The 21,888-nt window shown below is 39.1% G+C and overlaps 1 protein-coding gene across 2 annotated transcripts; it reads left to right on the plus strand.

The window, feature by feature from the left end:
• The first annotated feature begins 5,643 nt into the window (after window positions 1-5,643).
• LOC101164972 (protein Wnt-2b-A) lies at window positions 5,644-21,769 on the plus strand. 2 transcript variants are annotated; one of them, XM_078947988.1, is made up of 6 exons: window positions 5,644-6,029; window positions 6,138-6,538; window positions 11,389-11,609; window positions 13,915-14,192; window positions 17,673-17,937; window positions 20,654-21,769. In XM_078947988.1, exons 2-6 carry the CDS (start codon window positions 6,420-6,422, stop codon window positions 20,914-20,916), a joined length of 1,146 nt encoding a protein of 381 aa, XP_078804114.1. In that variant the 5' UTR covers window positions 5,644-6,029; window positions 6,138-6,419; the 3' UTR covers window positions 20,917-21,769. The 2 variants fall into 2 exon arrangements, with proteins under 2 accessions (XP_078804114.1, XP_004068824.2); XM_004068776.4 differs by having other exon boundaries at window positions 6,008-6,538.
• The last annotated feature ends 119 nt before the right edge of the window (window positions 21,770-21,888 follow it).

Here is a 21,888-nt window from a genome sequence, read left to right on the forward strand (position 1 = left end):
TTTAATTAATTTCTGCTTTGATAAAAGTCTTAGTATTTCAAAGGCTGGAAAGTTATTTATTAAAAATATTTCCAACATTGTAATGCTTTTTGTTAGTAAAGAGGAAACGTTACACTGCGTTTGATGTCCTCTAGGGGGCAGTATTTGATTAATATGTAGCTGGGATTAAGCTGCCCTTTTTCTGAGCCCCTAATGCAAAGTTCTTAAGAGTATACATTTGCATTTACATTTAAAGGTTTAAAAAGAAAATCATGTTCATAAATTTGTCATGTTCATATTTAATAGTAAATGAAGAAAAAGACAAAATGATTTTTAAAAATCACATTTTACTTGGCTTTCAAGTTATTTTATTTTCAAGTAAATCTGCTGCAGCAGGAAGATCTTATTTGACATTGGGTTTATTTTATTTAGAAAGAAACCTGAATGAGCTGCTGTTGAAAATAAAAGATGTTTAAACATACATATGAAGAAACAAACAGACTCTGATGAAGATGGAAGACGTCCATCGAAACATGTCTGGTATGTGGAAAAAAAAACACAACCGTGTCTGATAACAGAACAACCTAAGGAGTCAGATAGAAATACATATATAGAAATATACAACACTTTTAAAAGTCAATTATTGTAAACATTTAAAGTTCAAATTTATAAATAAAAGGCTCAATAGTCACAAAAAACATACAGTATCCTAAATTGTGATATTGCAGCTCTGGCTGGCTTTTGGTCAGTAAGAAACTGGCCTAAATGGATCTTTTACTGTTAAAGATTACAGATCCCTGCCCTGATGTTTAGAAACTACAAGAGGAAACTACATAATACTGAAATATAAAGTAAAAGTACCTTGAAGTAGGTCAATATTCAAGTAAATAAGAGTATATAGGAATCAAGCCTTAACAAGACCTTAAATCTGTGGAAACGTTTTCACTTTTTGCAGTCTTGCAGCACCAATCCAACCAAAAACACTCAAAGAAAAGCATTTTAGTGTTGGTGGGTAGAATGCCAAAATCCCTGCATTTGTTAGACCAGATTTTGCTGTTTTGTCCTGAGTGTTGCACAAACTATTAAAAGCTCTATGGCGAAGAGTGAAATCAGATAATGATCAGTATTTAAGATGGACTTGCATTTCCTCTTGTTAACATCAGTTTATTGGTGTGTCTCTTCCACTCTCTTTCACACCTTTCTCTGACAGCATAAGCGCTATAGGTGACGAGGCTTTTCTGACACGGAATTCCCCTTCTGGCCGTGGGGGGAAAGGGTTAGTTGCAGGGGTCAGCTGTCTTTTACTTAACTCCCCCTATTAACATTCCAGGCGGGGGCAGCAAACCTGCATCCCAAATCCAGAGCAGGCACACCTGGTCCTCCAGCAAGAACTCCATCTTTTCGTTCTCCATGGAAAAAAAGACTCATATTGACAATAGGTTGTATTCTGCTGCAGGGACACTTTTAATATTTGGGGTGGGATGAAAAAAACAAAATGCAATGGTTTCGCAATTTGTAAAAAAAACAAAAACACTTCAATAATTTGCACAATATGTTTAATGATTTCCTTTTATTTTTGAACACAACAGAAAATAGTTAATCCATCGATGCATATTAATGCATCAAACCACTTTGGCTCCAAAATGACCTTAATTCAGCATCTAAATGAAATAAGTGATTTGTTGTTTTTTTTCATAGCGGCAAATAAATTCAGGCATCAAGGTGTTAAATAAACCTGATTTTTTTTTTTTTAAATGGATAAAGTGCCCCAAAAAAAGAGTGGGTAGATGAGAAATTGTAGGCATACATGTTTACACATTAAAGACAAAATAATGAAAGAGAAATGAAAAGGCAAACATAATTAATATAAAGCCTCAAATAAAAAAAAGGGGTTTATGCAAATTTACAGCAAACAGTAAAATCTCTCCAACGCAAGAGGTTTTCAGCTCTTATCTGCTGGAAAGTATAAAAATAAAAAAGCATCAAAACGTCACATAGTCATGATTGTCTGTAAATTATCCCATTAAACATTAATGAAGCACACAGAACTTGATTTTTTTTTCCTGGTTGGGAAGACATTAACTTTTCCTCTTGATAAAAACTAGACAATCATGTGAAAAGAAGAACTTTTTTTCTATAAACTGCAGACAAACTGCTTGTGCGTTTTCTATAACTGTCCAGTTGGGACCCGATTGTCAGACGTGTGAATGAGTTGATGAAACTGAGGTCAAGGAGGGATGATGTTAACCCTGTCAGGAGCTAAAACAACAAATTTACAGCCTTCTGATCAGAAACCAAACATCCATGTTCTTATCGGTATCAGAGCTACAAAAGTCTAAAACCTCAGATAAGCACAAGTTAGCCCAATTCCTGTTTGTTTTAATCTTTTTTTATCCGTCCAGAATTAGCTCAGACCATGAGATGGACTCAGAATAGGAGCTGGGCCCCCCATGTATAACCTCTCAAAGACCACAGCTGGCAGCTGACCCAAAGAGCGGCACAAGGAAAGGGAGGGCTGGACGGTGGCCTTGTTGCCACCAGCACCTGCTCCCTGTAAAGCAATTTGTTATGGAGTTGTCATTGTAAAACCTGTAGCTTGTCCTGGGGTAAAGAAGGACATGGTCACATGTAACAAAGATCAGGGTACGGCTGCAGACGCAAACATGAAGGAACGAGGGGCAAACAGCTGTGAAAGGAGAAGGAAACACATCTGTTAATGTGGGAATTCAAAAAGAACGTTTTTAGGAAATTGTTTGAGTAAAAATGTGCTTGAAAATGAAATCCACTAACACCCCTTTGTGGATTAAACCCCCCTCACATACAGTGTTCCCTGATGGATGCTCCACTGATTTGCAGACCGGCTTTCAGATGGGTCAGATATTTCCACAGTAGCTCAGTGAGACAAACGTGTCTCTGGACCAGGAATGAAATGAGCTGAACTGCAAACACGCACATGGCATTGCCAGAGAGGTTCGAGTGCTTGGAACCGAGCTGAGGATATTTCCTCTCCCTCCCTGAGCAGCATGGCATAAGTCACATGAGGTGTTGAAAGTAACTCCTTGCAAAAGTAGTGAGTTACAGTAACAAACTACTTTTCCTGCAACACACTTGGAGACCTTCCTGTTGATTTTTTATGCAATATTTCACTCATTTTATGTTTAGTAACTATGGATTACTTCAAACTAACTGCCAAAAAAAGTCCATGAGGCATCACCGGATAAGAAAATACTACAAACAAATTCTTTTTTCTGCTTGTGTGTTATCATTATAGAGTGTTTAAAATGATCTTTGGCCTACATTAATGACAAAAACTACTCATTTGGCCTTGTGGAATTGAACACTTGTTTCTTTTTTGTGTTTTTATTAGATGTTTAGTCTTAATTTTTCAGAGGCGATGGCGGTCTGTCCTGTGAGTCCCATTCCAATCATCTTTTGATGTCTTGTCAAAGTGTTCCCAAATCTCAAAAATCAGTGTCATTTTCTAGGACACAGTTTCTGCAGAGTGGCAGGAGTTTATTAAGGCCACGTCGCATTTTATAGGTTTTCCACATATGTAATTTTGGTCTTTTCAAGATAAATGCGTGATATACGTCATTCATAAGTGTTTCTTGCGTTCGTCATTCGTCGATGTGCGCAGATGTTCGTCAAGGGTTTCGGTGGACGGGTCTTTACGTAAGTTTCGTTTTGAGCTGTTCAAAATTATTGGGTCGGTTGAGAATTACGCAGTTTACGTGTATGTGCAATTTTTATGTAAATCTTACGCAATCACGTGTGATTTTTTTTGCAAGATGCAAAATTGGTGGCTTTCCACGACTGTTCCACGTATGTCTAAAAGACGTTTCACACATGTACCACCGATGGATGACTTTTATATCAGCTACACAGCTCAAATATCACATTAAAATTACGTAATTGATGCACAAATCACTTTGGCCTTTTCTTTGATCTATGTTTTCTTTGCGTTGTTTATTAGAACTTCCTCAGTCGTTTTAATGTGGTTCATTCTTGATACATCTGTGAAAATTTCATGTAAAGACCACAATGTTTCTCACCTTTTCCAAGTATGTATGACCAATTTTCATCCATGCAATCTGCAAATGTGCAAAATGTACATAGTGGCTTTGGGACATGCTCTTTAGAAATTCACCTCTGAGTTGTAGGTGCAGAGTGGACCCGTCCTCACTTCCCATCATTCTTTGTTCATTTTAATCTGCTTTTATAAGGTGGCATGTCGTTAGTCTTTCAGAGGCTCACTGACCTCAGGTTCTTAACTTTTGTCTTTCGTCAAAGTAAAAAGATGATTTTCATTAGCAAAAATCTGAGCGCTGCTCCTTTTGTTGTGCTTTCAGTGCCTAACATTTCCCAGCAATAAATACTAGTCATCATTATTAAACTATATTGCTCCTTGTATACTTGGGAAATACTTTCCAGAACAGTTATTTCTTTTAATTGTCATGTTTTACAGGTGTAACAAAGTGAAGTAAAGTAAAGTAACACATCAGTCATATAAATACAAGAAGATTTTATGAAAGTTATTATGTGAAGTAAATAAGTAACCTGTCATTTGAAAGTACCACTTGTATCAATGATCTTACTCTAACAGAGACTATTTGGGCTTCAGACCAATCGCAGAGACTCATCACAACCTGTGATTCTAATGGTTGGGTCTATTGTAAAAAAAACAAAAAAAGGTTTTTTTTTGTAACCCTTGTGCTAGCCAAGGCACTTTAATGTTGGGAGTCGGGTCATCTAGACCCACAAGACAGTGCGCTGAACCTTTTTTCTTCAATGATTTGTGAACCTCACTGGTGTCCATGGATTACATGAAATCTTTCCATCTTTATCCACCTTTGTCATGATAGGGAGAACATGTCAATGTAAGGGTGGGGTCATCTAAGATAGCACACGGGTTTAAATGATCTCTTCACGCTTAGCATTTTTTAAAAGGATTTATTAGAATGGTTCGGTGTTAGACGTGATGTTTTGAATCAACCACTCGGTCACTCTGTACAGATTTAATTCTTACTTTTTTGAGTTATCTTGTTCAGTTTTCTCATCCGCAGCCATGTTTCGTCTGCTCATCCTCACAGATGTTTCTCCTTCCCTCATTATCTCCTCAGTCAAAAGAGGAAGTTAAAAATATGGTCTCTGTTTACCTCTTCTCTGACATGGTTGAGGTTTGGCAGATATTCTTCAAAGGGTTTTGAACTTTTTCCCCTTTCTTTTATTCAATTCTTAAAGTTTCTGACAATCTTCTTGGGTCTCCTGCATTTAGATTTTCCACAGCAAACATGGCTGATCTGTCTTCTGAATGAATCTTTGGTTTCTTGTTGTTGAAGATGTCTCATAAAGCCTTGGATCATACGTCTAGGTCAATATTTCATAATTACACACACACAAAAAAAGGAAAAACTACACATTTATTGGTGCATTGTGTAATACTTTTAAATCTAAATATTTCTTCTTTTTTTGCAGTTTACTTTATTTTCTGTAATTCATTGCCTCGTTGGATCAAATTGTTTCCTGCTTCTTCCTGGCCAGCTTCAAATACCAATATTATACATTTTATAATAGGCCACCTACATCTCTTCCTTTCCTCATGTGTTTTATTTCCATTTTATTTTGCAGGAGATCCCATATACAGGGGCTGAAACCAGACCCTCTACAAACCATAATTCTAATTCTAATTCTACATTGCAGCATGATGCTCACAGTGTTCATACTTCAAGTTTTTAGCCTCATAAAAGTAAACACTGATGTTACAGGAAAAAGGTGAATAAGTAAATATTTAAAATTTCTGGATTTTAATCATAAGATAGGTTTGCCAGATTTGCTCAGTGTCAGGATGTAAAATCTGTGGAATACTTCTTGCAGGGTTATCTGTTTATGTTCTGGTTAGTTTATTTTGGACATATTCTTAAACAACAGGACTAAAAATGCTTTTATTTAGGCGCAAATAGCATTATTTTTCCAAGAGCTTGTGGAAGGGGTGGCTGACAGATGACGCACTGGAGCGATACGCATCTTTATTCCCGTCTGTGGGAGGAAAGGTGAGCAGGATCTGTCCCCGCGCGCGGAAAACTCCTTTCACCACACTTTGCATTGGATTTCTTTTACTAGATTATCTTTTGGGATTTTTTTCTGTTTTCTTTTTGCAGTGAGTCCAAGTTTTATCCCAGACGGTCAACAGTAAGACTAAGAGCGCACACCGGCGCACCGGGAGCGCGTAAATGACGCGTAATGACAGCCGCCCACGGTGGTGATTGTTGTTCAAGAGGAGTGGATTTGAACTGAAAAGAACTGATGGAGCTGGAGAGCCGTACCTCTGGGTGAAGTTCAGTTTGATTCCTGATGATGGACGGCGGGAAGGCGCCGTGGACTTCCACACCTGACCTTGAGTCTTTTGGCAAAACGCGAGAGGAGAAAACGCAAGCAAACTGATGAAATCTGGGGAGTCTTCAGACAGCAGCGGTGCTATGGGGATCACAAATGGTCACTCAAAAAGCATCTTCATTCTGTTCTTACTTATTTTCACGCCGAAAGTGGATTCATCTTGGTGGTGAGTTAGTTATTTATCAGCATTAAAATGTTTAGAACATTAACTTTTGGAACAAGATGAGTTACATGGATGCAGCAATTGAGGAAAATTTCAGCAAATGCATAAAAAATGACAAATTAGCATTTCAAATTTGTTTGTTTTTCTCTGATGCTTAGTATTTAATTTCCTTCCAATCAAAGTCGACTACCGTAAATTGTAATTAAATCCTTAAACGGTCACTTTAATCTTCTCTATGTTGGAAAAATGTGTGTTTATGTTAGTTTTCTCCAAAAAAAAGTGAGATGTACAGCACAGCTCCTGATGAGGTCCTGGGGAATTCCCTCATCTATAATTTTTGAATGGATTGAGCAGCAGGTGCAGGCATTGGTGCATGAAGGAGATACTTCATTTTTTTCCATTTGATTTTAACTAAAAATAGCAATCTTCCATATTTTTGATTCCCTTTTCATTAAGTTGAGACAATATTTTAATTCTTTTTTTCCTTCTTCTAAGACATTCCAAGTATTTCATGACAGACAAAAGCATGTGTCATCCACACTGTTGCTGTCAGAAGTAAATATACTGTAGGTTTCAATTTGATGGACAAAGAGCTTTACATTCAGATCTCCTAGCCTATTTTTAACCACTGTGATAATTTAGATGAGTGCCTTGCTACTCAGGATCCACTCCTCTGTGTCCTCTTGGCGACAGTCAGGGGTCTTTTTGTCACTGCTGGTATGTAGGCCTACAACCCACCATAAACACAAGCAGTGCCTCTGTTCTGCTTTACTGCTCAAGCAGATAGTCGCGGTTCGAACTACGCAGAGACGGCCATAACAGGAGTGGAAACTGTCTGTTATGGTTGTTTCTGTCTCTGTGGCCAGGAGACAGAAACGTGGCTGTGATTAGGGGCAAGAGTGAGATCTGAACAAAAGAGTTCAGAATGAGAATAAAGGGAGTCATTCTGTCTGCATAAGATAACCCCCCCCCCCACAATCTTCACAAGTGATACAACCACTTAGGAGTATCAACTTTTCTGAATGTTTTAGACCTAAACAGAAAAAAACATTTTTCAAGAAAATGTCTCTGGTTGAAATAGTCCTACAACTTGGTATTAAAACAAAACAATCATGATTTCATCTTCTAAGCCCGTTTTGTCCCTTTCGGGGTCATGGAGATGCCGGAGCCTATCCTGGTCACTTGTGAGTGAAGGCAGGAAACACCCTGGACAGGTCGCCAGTCTATCGCAGGACCGCAATCACACACCCATGCACTCTAACATTCACATCCAAGGAGAATTTAGAGTAACCAATGAACCTTTGAAGCATGTGTTTCGTTCAAAAACATGATTCGTAAAATAAAATAAAAAGATCAATTTGACCAAGTTCTACAGGCATGAGATGAACTAAAATGCAAAAACGACTGCATGTACAAAGGGTACCTAGAGTTGGCTCCTTAGATTTTGTTGGAGTTATAATTCAATAGAAATGCACGAATCTTTAAAAATGTGTCAGACTTAACCCTTGTGCTATCTTAGAAGACCCCACCCTTACATTGACGTGTTCTCCCTACCATGACAAAGGTGGATAAAGGTGGAAAGATTTCATGTAATCCATGGACACCAGTGAGGATCACAAATCATTGAAGAAAAATGGTTCAGAGCACTATCTAGTGGGTCTAGATGACCCAACTCCCAATGGTAAAGTGCCTAGGATAGCACAAGGGTTACAGACCCACTCCAATGAAAATGTGTTTTTGGTGTTTGAACATGTTCTTGTAGCATTTCTCTTATGGTGGAGGACATATAGAAAAGAAATGGCAGGCTTAAAATTAAATTTCGGAGTATTCAAATAGTTGTGAGTCAGGAGCAGACGAAAAAATGCCTGTTAAAAAAGATAGTCGTTGTAAAATGTCCAATCTGTGGGCCACAAGCTCCCTGCTCTGCTCTGTTCTGATGCATCCACTTGCAGAAAAATAGATCCAAATATGTCTTTGTATCTTGTCTGAGCTGACATCTGGCTCAAAACTGTACGACTGGACAGCTCCATATTGATCACTGTTTTTGTTGCACCGGTCATGTTAGTTTGAGTTGGTGAAGCTATTTGGAGAGAGTGTTAGCAAAAGGATGATGGGAGATGTGGACAGGCTTACACTGCAGCAAATCAGTGGTGAATTGCTGATCTTGAAGCTCTGCAGAATTAATGTTCCAGAAACCAACACTGATTTTAAAATTTTGCCTAAATTGAAAACGCTTTTACAATACGTGAAAAGACGATTGAAGTGGAACTTTAATTCAACTGAGTCCAGCTCTGTTTATTGTCATACAGCTTAGCTTACAAGGAAAGTTCTCCAAAGGAGTAATTTAAAGAAAGCAAATAATCGTTGTTAAAAAAAATAAAAAAAAACATTATCTAAATGATTACATTCCTTTCTGATTGTCATAGTCCAAATTAACTTTAATTTTATCCATACTATAATTGTTAGGATTGTTTTTAATGGTATGTTTTATCTTCTGATGTAGCATTGAAATGCTGCTGAAACAAAAAAAAAACTTTTTTTTTTTTGCATTTAGCTTTACAAAAAGGTCTGCGACTCCTCTCTTTGCATAATGGCAACTGCAAAAAAAGCCCATCAAGGGGTTTGCATTTCTTTAAATTTGCATTAAATTCCATTTCTTTGTGTATTAAAGTTCTTGTTTATGAATAAACTGGACTTGAGATAGAATCTTACCGATGATAGAAAAGCATCCATCCATCTTTTATACCTGCTTTGTTCTCTGCAGGTCACTGAGGTTGCTTGAGCCTATCCCACTCATTTTAGGGAGAAGACACTCTGGACAGTTTGCCAGCCCATCACAGGGCTAAACACACTCAAAATTACAGGATAATATGGAATCACCAGTCAACTAACCCCTGACTTTGGAGTCTGGGAGGAAGCTGTAGTGTCTGGAGAAACCTCAATAATATATGGGGGAGACTTAACTGAAGAAACATTTAGCTGGGCTTTGAACCGGGGTCCAGGTTGGACAGGTTTCTAACTTCCATGCCACTTCCCAGCCCCCAAATTCAATACATAAGTATTTTGTACAATACAATACATTAGTATTTTCAGAAAACATTCCACGCGGTGCCATTTCAGTTGGACAAAAGCACATCTCACCTGCTTCAAACTGGTGTAAAACATGTCCTTCCTAATAAAGTCACTGAAAATGTTGAAATCAGAACTTGAATCTAATGTTGACATATCAGATTATCACAAAATTACACGTCTTTAAACAATTTTCAACTTTTAACCATGCATACAGGCCACAGGCATGGTTGGATGCTCCACCCACCTTTTTACTGGCGTTACTTCTAAAACGAGCCCTGGATCTCCTCCGAGCTGAAAAAAATCAGCACAATACAAAGGAGGTCTAAAAATGCTGAAGATCATGTCCAATACCTGAGAATAAATAAGATTGCTAGCTTTAAACTCAACCAAGATTTGGGTTAATAAAAGCTTGACAAGAACCATTCACAGATAAATCATAGCCCAACATTTACTCTTTCTGTTCAGACTAAACTAAAGCTTTAATTACAACAGCTCTTACGGGTGAATATCGGCTGTCTGCGGGGGATAATTGTTAATTCTGCTTCGTGCCCTGCAGAAAATTGTCAGATTGTAGACAATAAAGTGACTTAAAAACACTTCACAATAAACATACCACACACTCAATCATGGTACGGGATGTTCTTTCTTCATGACGTCATTTGATGTGGCCACACGAGACACAAGGAAACTGTAAGACACACTGTGCTCTCTTTGAGATGTGGGCGCTTATTTTACAACCCTCCACGGACCCGGACAACCCAAAAACCTGCAGCACCCTCTGTGTGTGAGATGTGACTAATGCTGCTCCTGAATTGTGCTAGTGATTGACAGGTGCACATAGTAATGTTTGACCAATTATCCTATCCAAAATGTCAACAAAACAAGATAATTGGATTTTAGAAGAGAGAAATAGCCGAACCATCTATCCTAAAGCACTTTTGGGTTGTCAAGGCCCGTGGAGCGGCTGCATTGTAAGGGGAGCGCAGGTGTGTCTTGCAGTTTCCTTGAGGTGCGTGTGGCCACCTCAAGAGACGTCCCAAACGTAGAACATACCGTGGTCGTGTGTGTTGTATGTGTGTCTTAAAGTATTCATAAGGCTAATGTAAGTTTCACACACACATTGCAAAGAAGCGCACACTCCTTTCGTGAACAGCACTAACAAGTTCTTGCTCGGTCTGCAGGAATTGGGGCGGTTTCGTGCCCCATACAGGTTTGGCCATTTTTTGCCCCCACATAGCACCTATCCACCCACAAGGGCAGTTGTGACCAGGGCTTTAATGAAAAAAGTTGGCATACAATTTAGGCTGTTTGCCTGGATAAACATGTAAAAAACTTTTGTGAATTTTTTCCATTCATTTCTACAGCTATTTGGAGCCACATGTCCCATATGCATATGGAGGTAGTTCAAACAACGCGGTGCCACAGTCCTTTGGAAATGCATCAGAAACAGTGACTTCTTTGAAAGTAAACCAGCTGATAAGCACGGAAAGTGCCATGCTGGGAACTGCAGTGCATGCATTAGAGTTATGTATGTTGAGAAAAATGTTTCTTGACACAAAACAGGATTTTATTTTTTGCAACATTATTCAGTGTTATATTTAAAAAAATCTGAACAAAAGATAACAATATTTCTGTAAAAACAAAACAAGCTTGATTGACAACCTTTGCAACAAATTCACAGAAGACGGGATACACCTAAACCCAGACCAAACATTCCAAAAGCATGACAATGTCCTTTGAACTCGTTCTTAACGCTGGGTGTGCTGGTTGTGTGTCTGCAGGTACATCGGCGCTCTGGGCGCCAGAGTGATTTGTGACAACATTCCCGGTTTGGTGAACAAGCAGAGGCAGCTCTGCCAGAAGCACCCAGATCTGATGCAGTCCATCAGCGATGGAGCCAAAGAGTGGATCAAAGAGTGCCAGCACCAGTTCAGGCAGCAGCGCTGGAACTGCAGCACGATGGACCGGGACCACACTGTGTTTGGCAGGGTCATCCTGCGCAGTAAGTCAGCACATACACTGCTGGGAATTTTTGGTGAACTCCAGTGATTGTTTATGTTGGTGACAGCTGAGTTAATCATCCTCTTAAATGTCTTCTCAGTGACCAGATAAGCAGAGAATTAATAGGTGTCTTATTAAATCAACTTTACCGTGGAATACAAACAGAACAAAAGCGCTGAGGGTTATTTTACCTTCTCTGGAATGAAGGAAGATTGGGAAAGTGGATGTTCTCTGAAAACAAGTAGCAGATGAGACATCCAAAATGGTGATGTATAAACAGTGAAAGGAGATGTAAATATTTGGGTAGATGATTCTGGCGGCCAGACAAAGCTTCACTCCCTGACTTATCGCCTGTGTTCTGCCTCATTGTGTGAGAAGCAAAAGCAGGAGGAGGGTGGGACAGTCAGAGCAAAGCCTGTTTGAAATGGAGACACAGGATCGGTCCGAATGTCCCTCTATGGAAAGGAAGGATCCTTACTGACAAAAATGACTAAGAAGTGGGCGAGTGCCTCATTTAACCCTTGTGCTAGCCAAGGCACGTTAACATTGGGAGTTGGGTCATCTAGACCCACTAGACAGTGCTCTGAACCTTTTTTCTTCAATGATTTGTGATTTTCACTGGTGTCCATGGATTACATGAAATCTTTCCACCTTTATCCACCTTTGTCATGGTAGGGAGAACACGTCAATGTAAGGGTGGGGTCATTTTGATCCCACAAGATAGTACAAGGGTTAAATTCAGCTAATTAAAAGCAAACAAGATCCAGTACTTCCTGTATTAGCTCTTATGGCAGAAATCGGACCTTCCATTTTGAAAGGAGAGAGGGGATCCTATCCCTCAATTCTTTGCGATCACAACATTGAAACCAAAGTGATAATTAGATTGTTTTTAGTTGAAAGAGAATTGTTTCAAAAACACCAACAGAACAGAACTGAACTTAATGAAGTGATCTTCCTTAACCAGACGTTCTTTGGGTTACCATAACTCTTTGACTGTGTACATAAATGACGTAACTCAGACAAATTCTGGGGCGGACAAAAGCAGGTTTATACTGATACGCAACACTTTACAATAGTACAGTGTTTACACAATCTGATGCTAAGAAAGCTTCACTAACATAAACTGTTGGCGTAAAAATACTTTTCTCAGATTTAGAATCCTTTGGAATTACACTATTTCTGTAAACAGTCAAACGGTAGTTCAAGTCCCACTACATTCATCTCTGGTTCTATTTTCAAAGCATTCCTAGTGGTATTTTAATTTTAATTATGCTGTTTATAGACAAAATAAAATACTTGTGTCGTTTACTTGGACATAGTTTCTGCAGAGTGGCAGTACTTCATTAGAAATTCTGAGTTGTGGGCGAGACCATTGGCACAGTGTAAGCTTTTCCCCACTTCCCATCATCCCTTTGTTGAAACTCTCTCCCGCTAGCTTACAGCCCTTCACACCCTAAACATAACATTACATGTGCGACAGAAACGGTGAGCAATATTGGAGCTATCCAGCCGTGCAGTTAGGAACCAGATACCAGCTCAGATGAGGAAATCGAGGACGTACATGGGTCAAGTCGTCTAGAAATGGATGCTTCAGAATGGAGGGAAGCAGGGAGCTTATAGCTTGCCAATTGTAGCTTTAATGCAACAGCCATAAGCTTTTTCCAACTGCATTTTTTCATCTGGTCCCGATTCACAACAATTTGAATGAAGAAATATTCAGAAATGCAAATTTGAGCTGAATTTTCTTTTTATACGTCCTCCATTATCAGAAAAATCCTACAAGGTATGGTTAAAAACACCCAAAACATGGTTTTCATTGAAGCGGGTGGGTCTTTCAAAGAGCCTGTGTTATTTCCTGTCATCAGGGACAGCTACGGTGTTAAAGGGTTAACTTTGTAGAAGCCAAATCATGAATTTTGTGTTGTCCAAAATTACATGTTTACATGCTTTGCGTGTGACACAGCTGAAATTGCAATTCTTGTTGTTCAACTATGGAGTTGCGTCATGTCTGTTGTGTTGTTTCTACAGCCAAAGTTGAGTTGAGTCATATTCTGCAAATGGGTTTATTTCCTTACTCTTCATCCTTTTGAATCTTCTGTACCAAGTAGTTTGCAGATGAAGTCTGGGGAAAACAGTGTTGGTAAAAAAAGAAGGCTTCGAGGTTAACAAATTCAGACAAAAGACAACTGTTTTTACTCCATCACAGCAGCCGTGGTTGTGAGAACCCTTCTAATACCAACCATGTTGCCTCTATTTAGTTTAAACGGCAATAGAAACTTTGAAACCCTCTATTCTTTCCCACACAGGCAGTCAAGAGGCAGCATTTGTGTACGCCATCTCCTCGGCTGGAGTGGTCTATGCTATCACCAGAGCCTGCAGTCAGGGGGAGCTCAAGATCTGCAGCTGCGACAGTCACAAGAGAGGGCTTGGAAGTGACAACAATGGCGAATTTGAATGGGGTGGCTGCAGTGACAACATCAACTTTGGCATAAAATTTGCTAAGGCCTTCGTGGATGCAAGAGAAAAGATGGTGAAAGACGCTCGCGCTCTCATGAACCTGCATAACAATCGATGTGGTCGAATGGTAAGCAGCAGCATTAATGTCATTGTTAGAGCTTTAGCTCCATCATTTAACAAACTGTTCTATTGGTCTGGTGTACATGTATCTTAACACTGTTCAGTTCGTAAGAACAAGAATTACATACCTCTAAAAAAGCCTAAATTTACTTTAAATCATACATTCACGTAGGATATGTAAATGTACATTTGACAAATATTTCCCTGTCAATCCCTCATGTTGGACCATTGCTTAAACTCTACAAGTGTAACATCTCAATATCTGCAAGTGTATCATCAAACAGCAAAGTAAATTTCAAGTGGTCTGAAAGGACCTGGTACCAGAGATGCTGATACCAAATTACACTGGATGATCGGAGAAAGGATTAACATTTTTATTGATTAAAGGGCCTTTATCATGCTTTTATTAATGAAGTATGAGTTAATTTAGTGAGTTTCCTACTCTGCAGTAGACAACTCGATCTTTGAGGCTCCGGCTTCTACTTCTTGTGGGTGCCACCCATTTCATGACTTCAACCTAGAGCCGGCCTGTGCGGCGAGTCTGCATTTCCCCCATGAAAAACAAACGAAATCCAAACTTTTGCACAGAAGGATGTGCAAAAATAAAGCGTTTTTGCTGATCACCGCTAGTTCCGTGGAAAAAGTGTGTGTGTGTTAGCCTGGGGGCAGTGCTGGCAGCACAGACTCTTCCTGGAAGGGGCTGTTCCCCCACGTTAATACCCATGAACGCTTGGACCTGATCATTATTGGGTAATGGTCAGAGAGGAATGCTCAGAGATGCCTAAATGGAGCAAAATACCGCTTTGGGATTGGTTTCTGTGAGGAATTAACATTATAACACATTTAAAAAGGACAAAAAAGTTAATTTTTTATGATATAGGACCGTTAATACCCTTACAATAGTAGTAGGACCAATTCACAACAAAAATTCTGATTTGGGGATTTCTTTTAGAAAGTGGGAAGTCTTCACTTGAATTTGAGCTGTTACACCCCATTTCTCCTATATATACTGTACTATCAATGCCAATCTGAGTATCTTGAATCATGATGTATCATTCCTTTTAAGGTACCAATAAGTTCAACCCAAAGAACACTATTTATTGGATTAAATTCTCCTCCTGCGATAGCCAGTTTTTGTAATTAGATTCACCTAAAGCTGTTGTGTCGGCTTTCCATTCAAACTGTCAACACCTGAAAAATGGAGGCTGACAATGTTTGGTGCAAAGCTGGTGTTTTCACACTGACCAGGCATGTCAGTATGACCACTGATAGATAAGGGTAATTATGCTAATTATCTCCTCATTGGGAGACTTGTTTGTGAGTGAGGTTGATTAGGCAGCGATGTAGGATTTTGTCCCTAAAAATGATGTGTTGAAACTAAAATATAATAGGAGTAAAATAAAAATTTAGAGGCTAATCAACCAAGTTACACGTTTGCAGCCGTCAGTGTTTATCAAAAGCTACCTAACCAATGAAAAGAGGAGAAACAGTGGCAGGGTCATAGGTGACCACTTATGGCGGAGCTGGCTGGGTTGATTTTTCAGACACATTTTGTGGTACAAGCGCCACAAGCACGTTTACCGTAAGAAAAATCCAATATGACGGCCGTTTGTTAAGATGGCGGCCATACACTCAGTAGTTACAAAAATATCACTGAGTTATCCAAGTGATATAACTTGACATTAAAATGATTATTTAAGCCTATTTAAAATGTTCTATGAAATGTAATTTCAAAAGAATGTAATTTCTGCTTATGTTTAAGTATGGACACTTAAGACACATTTAAGGGACTGATAAATGCCACAAAAGGGTGTATCAATGATGCGATTTCAACCAAAGAAGCAAAAATAGCTAATAGGAGGCAGAAGGTCCAAACTTTGACCTCCATTAAAAAAACATGAATTTTTTTTCAGATCTTTTTTTCTATGAGTAGGATATTAGTAATGTTTTGGACTGATTTTGATTAAATCACTTTCTTTTTTTAATGATTTTTTTTTCAAAATAAGATTGGACATTAGTATATGAATATTTTTTAAGATGGAGCTGATTATTTGATGATCTAATTTATTTATTTGTATTTTTGCGATTATTTAATGACCTAATTTAATTATCTAATTTTCTTCATGACTGTAATCTTAGATTTTTCTCATGGCTGACGTGCTTTTGTGAAAAAGGGGACCCTAAGGTGCTTGCATCACAAAATGCATGATTGTTTTAATAATCGGCTCCACTGTTATGCATGTGGAGAGCAAAAACCTACCCGGATGCTCCTAACAATGAAAACCAACTCCTGAAGGTCAAAGTCAGTGCTGATTCTGGCAGAAAGACCTTAGAAGAGATAGAGCTTCACAATGTGTGGATCGTGAAGATTCCGGTGCATTTCACATATCTGACTAATTCGTGACACCAAATGACACTAAGTGATGAAGGAAACCCAAACAAAGTAGAGTGAAGATTGTTTTGCTGGAAAATTTTGTGTCCACCCATGTGGACATTACAAGCAAATGTTTGCAAACCATGAACACGTTCTGTAGTAACGAAATTTTGGCAAGGGCATTGACCAATTTTTATCATGCAAATGCTCCCCACCATAAAACAAAAGTGGATAGGGTGTGGTTTGAGGACACACCAGTGAGTATAAACCTTGTGCTATCTTAGATGACCCCACCCTTACATTGACGTAAGGAGGAAAGATTTCATGTAATTAATGGACACCAGTGAAGATCACAAATCATTGAAGAAAAAAGGTTGAGCGCACTGTCTAGTGGGTCTAGAAGACCCAACTCCCAATGTTAAAGTGCTTAGGATAGCACAAGGGTTAAAGTATTGACTTGGCCTCCAAATTCTCAGGGAGTTCCACCCCACAACTGTTGTTAACAACTACAGACCAGTGAGGTATTGACGGATGAACCCAATGTTTACAAAGTGGTCATATTGCTTTGCTTTATCGGTGAATGTGAGACTGAATAAAGTTTCTCATAAAAATGTAAAAATAAAAGGATTAACTCACTTGTAGACCCCAACGGTTAGAACGTGAAATTTAAGAAGCTAGCTAAATGGCCTAACAACCAGCGCAGTTATAATATGCCATTCATCTTCAGAAATACCTTCAATGTTTCCCATGCAGGGATTGGATGCTAAGAGCAGTGAGCTAGCATTAAAAACCTTTATAATGCACATCTTTTCATTTTGAATATTATATCAATTGACAACATATCATAAACGTCCTTGACAAAGTGTTAGTCTAGAATGTGCCGCACTTGTTATTATTTATAGCTTCATTCAGAAAAGCTGATAATATTTTATCTTGATGGAACAGAAAGCTTCAGGAAAGGCAACAAATTTAAATCTAAAGATTTTTATTTATAAGTTTCAGAGTAAATTCCAAACACACTGAAGAAGGTGTAAGTAGGGCTGATCACACCTACACCAGACCACAGACAGCATCATAGGCTTAACACCCTGTCACCTCTGACCTCTGCTCTAGGCAGTGAAGCGCTTTATGAAGCTGAAGTGCAAGTGTCACGGGGTCAGTGGTTCCTGTTCTCTGAGAACCTGTTGGCTGGCTATGTCTGACTTCAGGCTGACCGGAGACTATCTTCACAAGAAGTATAACAATGCCATCGAGGTGACGATGAACCAGGACGGGACTGGCTTTATGGTGGCCGACAAGGACTTCAAAGGAAGCACCAAGAATGAATTAGTCTATGTTGAGAGCTCCCCTGATTACTGTATTAAGGACTCAAAGACAGGTGAGTGACTCGATAAATGCTTTTGGCTTTTCCAGCAGAGACTAAAAAACAAGCTGAGGACTCTAGTTTTTTGACTTTACAGAGAAATAAGTTTCTGCTACGCTGTTTTAGTTCCTTTGTTTTTTCTGAGTGGTACTCATTTCCCAAACAACATGGAAGTACTGGATTTTTGACCCCAAACTCATTTATGCTACGTATACATCGGGCATGTGATGCGCGTTCAACATCATTTAGCACATGGCGTTCACACTGGGTGTTGCTATGCGATACTAGCGGATGTCCGTCACCTACAGGTGGAAGAGGCTTGGTGCGAAATGTTGAAGTGGTGTAAATCTCGCAAATCTTTCTCCAGGCTTTTTCTTTTAAAGCTGTATTCCAACAAATGATAGGCTTGATGTCATAGAATTCTGGCTGGACACAAACCACAATGATTAATTTCTCCTCTGTGATTAACGTTCAAACGATTGGTTCTTCTGTGAATTAAAAAGGATGCCATCCACACGTCACTACCAAATCGGAGTTCCTGATGGGTCAAAGTTTGACCTGGTTAATGCATGTTCAATGCCTATGCGTGTTTTGTATGTAGAGCCCAAGAACTGACTTAAAAACTTAGGTTACGAAATGATTGGAAATGGGCACAATCAACCTGAAAATTTTTTATAAAAACCACTGGTTGGGTCTCCAGTACCAAAAGAATCTACCCATTGAAGGCTTTAATGCCTTCACAGCCTGCAGTTCAATCATTTGACCTCTGACGTCTGCCTCGATTCCTGGTGTTTATTTTGCCTTGCCCTGTTCTGTCTCTGCCTTCAATCCAGCTCCTCAGCGGAGCGTGAAGGGACTCACTGTTAATAGGTTAGGAGAGATGGCATGTGCAGCACAGAGGATGGCACTGACTCCACTCGTTCTGCTCCTCCCTGCTCTCAGCTTAGTTGCACTTTGACCACTGAGGGCTAATGAGAGTGTGTTCATTTGAAGGAAAGGCCGTCTTTCCTTCTTGAGAAGGACTCCTCAGGACAGCTCATGGCCCTGCATGCTCACCAGTAATTTTCATTGTTTGGGAATTTGCAGCCTAAAGGCTTATTTTTCCAGTCCTTCCTCTGGTCAGTATTAAACACCACTTAACCTCAAGCCTTAGGGAATTGTCTCTTCCTAACCTTTTCTCTTTGCTTCAGAGGTGAGGTTGCACAGTTATTACACTCGGTATTTAACTTGAGGCTCAGAGTTTTACACCTTACCTTATACAATTGAGTTTTGGTGTTTTTTGTTTTGTTTTGTTAGAATAAAATTGGAAAATAAATACTTTAGCTGTATTTTTCCCAAATTGCCATTCAACATCCAGCTCAAGCCATTGATTCTGTATCTCATCTTTGGAGTTTTTCAGTGATGAAAGGGCCTTTCAGAGTAAACTATATCTATATGTATGATAATATGTTACCTTTGGCACACTGAAGAACAATTTTTTGATGAAATATGAGTATCTCATTTTCCTACCCTGAAGTAAGACGACTCGATCTATGAGGCATCGCCTTTCAATCCATGTGAACGCCGCCCATTTCATGACATCATCCTAGAGTTGGCAGTGGCAGCGTGTCTATGTTTCGCCCAAAAAAGCAAATAACAGTTAAACTTTTGCAAAAATGGATGTGCATATTGGGTATATAAAAGTAAAGCGTTTTTTGCAGATCACCACTAGCTCCGTGGAGAAAGTGGGCGTGTGTTAGCCTGGGCGTGGTCCTGGTAGGGGCCGTTCTTCACTTATCTACATCGGCTAGTGAGAACCTGCTGGCTTTTGTGGATTGGAAGGGGCTGATGCTCAAAGCGCATTTTTTTTTTTTTAAATGCTCAGAAATGCGTGAATGGATCAAAATATCCCATTGGGGTTGTTTATTTTTTTGAAGAATGAACATTTTAATACACTTACAAATTCAAATAACTGGATTGTGCATGATATAGGCTCTCAAAAGGTTAGACTGATAATGATCATGGCTGACCTAAGAAGAGGACGGTACATCACCGCTGTCTGATCAATAATAGGCTCAACCCTCTGATGGGATGTTCACACCGGGCATGTGACTTGTGTTAGCCCATGGTGTTCACACTGGACAAGCAGAGAGGAGTCTCTTCTTCTTTTTTCTTTTTCTTCTGTTTAGTAGCCTATGTCTATACTTGAATGAGGCTTGATGTGAAATGTCCAAGTGGTGTAGATCTTGCTACAGACGTTTTCTTTCACAGCTCTATTCCGATAAACAAAAGACTGGATGCTGTATATTTCCATCCAGGCACAAATCACAATTATTAATTTTTCCTCCATGATCCATTTTCAAATGGTTTGCACTTCTATGAACTAAAAGGGACTCCATTCATTCGTAACTATCAAATCGAGTCCCTGATTGGTCAAAGTTCGACTTGGTTTAATTTTAAACATACGTTCAATGGACATGGGTTTTGTACATAGAGCCCGAAACAGTCGTAGAAACTTGTGTTGCGACCTGTGAATGTGAGAGTTAAAAGGTGGTAGTCGAAAACGTTCGTTTACGTAGACTTTTTATTGGAAATGGTCACTTGACTATGTTGCTGAGGGTGGTGTGAACGTAGCTTGACACTTTTAGGAACCTTACAGTCCAGGAAAATGAGTTCAAAAAAGGAATTAAACTGGGGTCAAACTGAATAATTAAACATGAGGCTACATTTTACTCTCCTTCTGCCTCCCCAGGCACCTTGGGCACAGATGGAAGGGAGTGCAACAAGTTCTCCAGAGGCCTGGACGGCTGTGAGGTCATGTGCTGCGGACGAGGCTACGACACCATGCCTGTCAAACGTGTCACCAGCTGTGACTGCAAGTTCAAGTGGTGCTGCTCCGTGGAGTGCAAAGTTTGCGAAGATGTTGTGGATGTCCACATCTGCAAGCCCAGCATGCGACCGGAGCAGAAGCTGTCAAGGAGACCTGGACAAATCTCAGCAAGGCTGACTCAGTAACCGCTGCTCCCCTTGTCTGGGATATGTGGCTTCATCAATACTGGTTTTTGATGCGTGCCTCATCCTCAAGAGCAGAGACACTTGAAAGTTTCATCCAGAAACTTTATTGTGCGCCCACGGTGCTGCGCTGAAAAATATATTTGTGGAGCAGGTTTCAAATATTCTGTATAAACCAATAATATGCCTTCGTGAATGAATTGAGTGTTTTTATTTTACAGAACGTTTGAGTGTAAGCAAAAGGGATTTTAAAGTAACAATTTAATCCAATAGAAAGCAAAAATATGCATTGTTTAAAATAACTTATTGTTTGGCAATGTAATATATCAATATTTAAACATAAAAAGTTAAATAAAACAACAAAAATCATGAGTTTGAATGAAAAAAAACTTTATATATATTTTAAACATTTTGATTTATGCATAGTGTTAAAAGAAAGAGAACACCTGAACATAAAAAGTTAGCTTTGTGCAAACTTTGTTCTGCTGCTTAAAGGATTTTTGTACTGAATGCTGACTATTTGTATTAGACTGAATGGATTTTGACTGTTGCATCATGGGAAACTTTCCTCTTTCTACCTCTCCATTTCCTTACTTTTTTTTTGACACCTTAAAACATTTGCTAAAGATCAGCAAAAAAAATAATAATAAACAGCAGGATGTAATGTTATCAAACAGATCAAAACATGAAACTGCACTTTGAATTATCAAGGAATCTTACATTTTCTGTTTAAGGTGTTTCTGTTGCCAACTTTGACCTTATCTGATGGGCTTTATCCTGACATTGCAAATGGAGCTTTAGTTTATACTGCCTTGTCCTCACAATAAAATTCCACAGCCTGTTTCTTTCCCCGTCACACTTCGACAGACTGCGTTTATAATCAAACATAAAATCTTATGCAACTCTGCCTTCAGCCCTTTGTGCACATATCAGCCACTCACAATTAGTCAAGTGTTTCATCAAACTGAGCCAAAG

Source organism: Oryzias latipes, chromosome 5, assembly GCF_053564925.1.
Source record: "Oryzias latipes strain Hd-rR chromosome 5, Olatipes_Hd-rR_3.1".
Classification (NCBI taxonomy): domain Eukaryota; kingdom Metazoa; phylum Chordata; class Actinopteri; order Beloniformes; family Adrianichthyidae; genus Oryzias; species Oryzias latipes.

Bases quoted from the DNA above. Each gene is read 5' to 3' on its own strand.
- LOC101164972 (XM_078947988.1), top strand. From the start codon at position 6,420: ATGAAATCTGGGGAGTCTTCAGACAGCAGCGGTGCTATGGGGATCACA. The intron at 6,539-11,388 runs GTGAGTTAGTTA...GTGTGTCTGCAG, and splicing joins AAAGTGGATTCATCTTGGTG to GTACATCGGCGCTCTGGGCG. The intron at 14,193-17,672 runs GTAAGCAGCAGC...CCTCTGCTCTAG, and splicing joins ACAATCGATGTGGTCGAATG to GCAGTGAAGCGCTTTATGAA.